This window comes from Austrofundulus limnaeus, unplaced genomic scaffold, assembly GCF_001266775.1.
Source record: "Austrofundulus limnaeus strain Quisiro unplaced genomic scaffold, Austrofundulus_limnaeus-1.0 Scaffold137, whole genome shotgun sequence".
Classification (NCBI taxonomy): Eukaryota; Metazoa; Chordata; class Actinopteri; order Cyprinodontiformes; family Rivulidae; genus Austrofundulus; species Austrofundulus limnaeus.
The window spans coordinates 198,903-203,883 of NW_013952539.1; the positions used below are offsets into that span (position 1 = coordinate 198,903).

The 4,981-nt window shown below is 37.9% G+C and overlaps 1 protein-coding gene across 3 annotated transcripts in view; it reads right to left on the reverse strand.

The window, feature by feature from the left end:
- tdg.2 (thymine DNA glycosylase, tandem duplicate 2) overlaps positions 1–2,547 on the reverse strand; it is an 8,714-nt gene extending 6,167 nt beyond the window's left edge. Inside the window, exons 1-4 of one of the 3 annotated variants that reach the window (XM_014015992.1) lie at positions 2,455–2,547; positions 1,542–1,843; positions 1,208–1,401; positions 961–1,030 (exon numbers count right to left, since the gene is read on the reverse strand). In XM_014015992.1, the coding sequence (XP_013871446.1) occupies positions 961–1,030; positions 1,208–1,401; positions 1,542–1,843; positions 2,455–2,465 (577 nt within the window). In that variant the 5' untranslated portion in view covers positions 2,466–2,547. Of the gene's footprint in view, positions 1–960; positions 1,031–1,207; positions 1,402–1,541; positions 1,844–1,983; positions 2,243–2,454 lie in introns of those variants that run through there. The other 2 variants (XM_014015993.1, XM_014015994.1) reach the window with 2 other exon arrangements.
- Positions 2,548–4,981: the final 2,434 nt, after the last annotated feature.

Consider the following 4,981-nt stretch of genomic DNA (forward strand, 5'->3'; position numbering starts at 1 on the left):
TCCTCTCGCGTGCACCAGCAGCTGGATACGAACGGGTGTCATTTACGCAGCTCATTTACACACTTTTCCTGAAGATAGAAGAGTTTGTTGAATCTGACGTGACATGTTCGTACGAACCCTTTGTACGAACAAAAGTAAAAGAAATTTAGGATAAGAATACGAACATGTTCCTGCATGAGGCCCAATGTTTCTATTCTTCTATGGGCTGTGGCAGCCATCTTGAATCAGGTCGACTTCAAATGTTACGATTATTACTTATCGAGAGTTCCAATAATAATAATAAAAACACACAAACAGAAACATTATTGCCTGTGTTTTCTTTTAGAAGCAGGCGAGAACAATTCAGACATTATTCTTTGTTCTCTCACAGCACAATGTTACACATGTACACCATTTCATCAACTCAAGATTCTTATAGTGGCTACTAGAAATATTTGTCACTACGTGTAATCCTTTAAAATAAATATTTACGTGAAGGAAATGCTTCGGAGCTAATGTTTTCATCCTGCTGATTTTCTCAGTCGCAGAGATCAATGTTTAATTTCTTAAAGGTGAAGTGAGATGTGGTGAAGGATTGTCTAAAAACTGTCCCTCGTGCAAAACAAAATGCACAAAAGATTATTTTAATCTATTTAATTTTTTAACCGGAGTATCGAGGAGAACCCATGCACGCACGGGGGAACACGCAAACTCCCTCTGCGCTATATTTGTATCTCATTTTTCTTAACTTCTTTTATTGCGTTAATTGCAATAAAACTATATTTTTTAAAGCTGTTTTTTATATAGATTGCAATTTAGAGGGAATAAATAAAAGGTTTATCTTTAATTTAGTAGATGAAGAAGAAGTAAAGCGTTCATCAAGCCTGTTTGGTAAAACTAAAACAGTAGATATAATAAAAATAATAAAAGTGAACACTGGTGTGTATTTCCTGTTAGCTGTGAAACAGAATTTTAACCTACAGAAATGGTTTCCTGGGTTTGGGTAATGGTGTCCTTTGAAAGCTGACAACAGTCCAGGATTTATTCCAATCTGAGGAGAAAAATTAAGGTGTTTTCATAGAAATGCAGTGGGGGGAAAAACATATAGATTTTTTTTTCAGTTGTAATACAAACCTGAACCTAAATCTGGGCTAAAGTGAACCCAAATGTGTTTATTTACAAGTGAACAGATCCAGCCTTCTGTAGAAGAACAATCAAAAGAACTCACTATCAAAATGTCGAGGTTGTGGGCTATAACGTCAGGGAGGGTTTTGGCCATGACCTCAGCCACCGACATGCCGTTGAAGCGGTTTAGAAGCCTCTTCGCCTTTTTAGCCGCCTCAGCCTCGTCTTCTTCTTTTGTCTCACCGTCCTCTGGCTGCTGCTTGGGTCGACCTCGTTTCTTCTTTACCGATGTCGGAGCTACAGGTGAATGAAGGCATGATTGGATATAAAACCAATGAAAAACAAGAATTTTTGTCATGTAAAAATCCAAGGTGAAGACACTATAATGTTTATTTAACAAATAATATATTGTGTGACTGTAAAGGGTTTGTTTTTACTTTGTGGGTGGTCAGAAGACTGAAGCATCAGCTCCTGTTGCTGGACTGACTGTTGATACTGAGGCTGGTACTGAAATGCAGGATAGTGTTGATGCTCCCTGAAGTTCTGCTGGAAGACCTGCTCCTGGTATTGATGGTTTGGGACTGGGGGGTAACTGTGGTAAAAAGGTTCCTGGTAAAGAGCTGGGTCCATTTGGACAGATAACCCGGACACAGCATCCTCTGCCCCTGGACCTTCGGTGTAATGATTCTGATACTGCATCACATTTGGTGCCTCTTGGTGCTGCAGACTGGCCTGATACCTGGGGACAACGAGGAAGAAGTTGATGGTGAGAACAGAGATGGTGAAGAAAAGACCATGGGGGGTTTGCAGGAAAAAGCACATTTGGTTTAAAATGGAGTGTGTAAAAAAAAGGCTAGCACACAGATTTAAAATACTTACAATTTCACGTGGGTAAGATGCCAAATTCAATATTAAAGGTAAGTTTTGTGCTTACATCATTTTGTGAAAAGCAAACATGACAATTTGTCAAAGCAGCGGGAGTAGGACTGTAATTTATCTGCTTCTTCACCTGTGTTTACTCACTGAAAGCCAGAGGGTCTCATCACTGCAAATCATCAACCTTCCACTACTGTGCTTAAATTGGTGTAAGATGCTTGTTTTTGATAACAAACTAGTTATTTTCCATTTTAACTGCAGTCTGAAATATTAAAAAAATAATTCCTCGGTCAAAAGTCATTATTACACGACATTAAGGTTACAAAAGTCACTCTCTTCGTGTAATTATTTTAAATAACAAGACAAATGGTCGCAAAGCCGGAAGCTAATAAAATGACAGCATTACGGAATTATTATACCACATTAGCAAAACAAACGTGTGTGCATAAGAGTTTATATAAACATATTACATACATGTCGTACATTTTCTCCGGGGGGTTTAAAGGGAAGTCTCAAAAACAAAGACCATCTGATTTCAACGAGCCTTCAAATTCGGTTTGTTTTTTAATTTACTGCCACCTAGTGTCCATAATGCGAACTACAATGACCATTTTATTTTGTTTTTAGGCTTCAAAATTAGGATTTATTTCCCCTACAGATAACAAATAATGATAAACAAAAAGTACGTTATTTATTTATTGAAACATGAAAAACACACAGGAGGTAACAAACCTGAAACATGGACGTCGTGAGTTCATTCTACCTAATCCCTAGACGGCGACAAACGCATGCGCCAACAAATATTTATAACGTAGAAGAAGAATGCTGCCAAAGATTGTATGTTTAGTAAAGGTATTTCCTCCTTCACATAAAATCAGAACCTGCTCAAAATGAGCGAATTTAATTCTGAATTTTGACATTAATATCATGTAAACCTAGATTGTTTTCTGATGATAGTCGCAGTGTTAATAAGAGATGTAATATATATATCAACTACGTATGGCCATACGTAGTTGATATAATATGATGTTGTGCTGTAACTTTTGAATGGTAGAGTTTCAAGCCGACTAACAATAATTTATAGAAAGCCCTTATATTTTCTTATCTCGAAACTGAAGCAAAAATATATTTATTTAAATAGACAAACGTAGAGTTAAAGGGATGAACACGTAATGTTTTATCTGGTGCACAAAGTGTGGAGTGATACCTCACAGTATTTCTGAATCATGAACATGTTAGCTAAACAGCACGACCTGCTCATGTGTCTCAATGTCGGACTCTGTGGTTAGTGGAGGTGAAAAACAGCGTCATATACACGTTAATAACCTGCTGGTAACATAACAAACAAGGTAATGTTTTACTAACTTCACTTTATATTATTTTGTGTGTTATTATCAGCCAAAGGGCAGTCAGCGATAGAACATTAAGCCTATGGAAATGCTCCAACTTAAGCCACAAAATGCAGTTAAGTCCATATCTATTTGGCACAAAGTTTTTTTTAACCCGTTTACTGAAATATATTCAAGTTATAGTTATATAACAGACTTGGCATGAAGTCCAGATTTTCAGCTTTCATTTGAGGGTTTCTACATTAAAATTGGATGAAGGGTTTAGGTTCTGTTCCTATCTGTACCCACCCTGCTTTTAAAGGAACCCAAAGTAATTGGACAATTCACTCAAAGGCTGTTTCATGGGCATGTGTGAGCAATTCTCTCTTTTATGTCATTCTCAGTGAAGCAGATAATAGGCCTGGAGTTGATTTGAGGTGTACTGTGAAGTAAACATGCGGTCAAAGGAGTTCTCCATGCAGGTTAAGCTGGCCGTAAAGAGAAGCCTGCATGAAAGTAAATACAGAGGGTTCACTGCACGGTGCAAGCCACTCATAATTCTCAAGAATAAAAAGGCTAGATTGGTCTTTGCTAAAAAATAATATAAAAAAAAAACAGCACAGTTCTGGAAGAATATGATCCAAAGCACCACATCATCTGTGAAACACAGCAGAGCAGTGTGATGCTTGGGCATGCATGGCTGCCAGTGGGTCACTAGTGTTTATTGATGATGTGACACAGGACAGAAGCAGCCGAATGAATTCTGAGGTATTCAGAGCCACACTGTGTGCTCAGATCCAGACAAATGCAGCCAAACTGATTGGTTGTTGTTTCATACTACAGATGGACAATGATCCAAAACATAAAGCCAAAGTAACCCAGGAGTTTATTAAAGCAAAGAAGTAGAATATTCTTGAATGGCCAAGTCAGTCACCTGATCTCAACCCAACTGAGCATTTCACTTGTTAAAGACTAAATAAACTTCAGACAGAAAGGCCCACAAACAAACAGCAACTGAAAACCGCCACAGTGAAGGCTGGCAGAGCGTTAAAAAGGAGGAAACACAGCGTCTGGTGATGTTCATGAGTTCAAGACTTCAGGCAGTCATTGCCAACAAAGAGTTTTCAATCAAGTACTAGAAATGAACATTTTATTTACAGTTATTTAATCTGTCCAAGTGCTTTTGAGCCTCTGAAATGAAGGGATTGTGTTTAAAAGATGCTTTGGTTCCTCACATTTTTATGCAATCGTTTTGTTCAACTCACTGAATTAAAGCTGAAAGTCTGAACTTCAACTGCATCTGAATTGTTTTGTTTAAAATTCATTGTGGTCGTACACAACTTCAATGAGGACTAGACATGGGTTTTTACGATGTAAAAACAAGTGTGCATTGCCATGTAGCATGGATTTGCCTGCAGCATTGGACTTGCCGAATGAACTTTGACCAAGTTCAAATGTGTTTTCTATACCAGGTTGTGCATGTCACATCAGCAGGTGTTTAGAATTAAGGTAATTGTGTGACAATATGAAGTTTGAAGAGATTTTTTCTTAACGTTGCATTAGCCAGGTTTCGAACCCTGACCTCTCACATGAAAGTCCATGACATAGACCATTAGACCAATTGAGTTGTGGCAGAAGATGGTGGCAGGGGTTGGTTTGTATGTGTGCAGAAA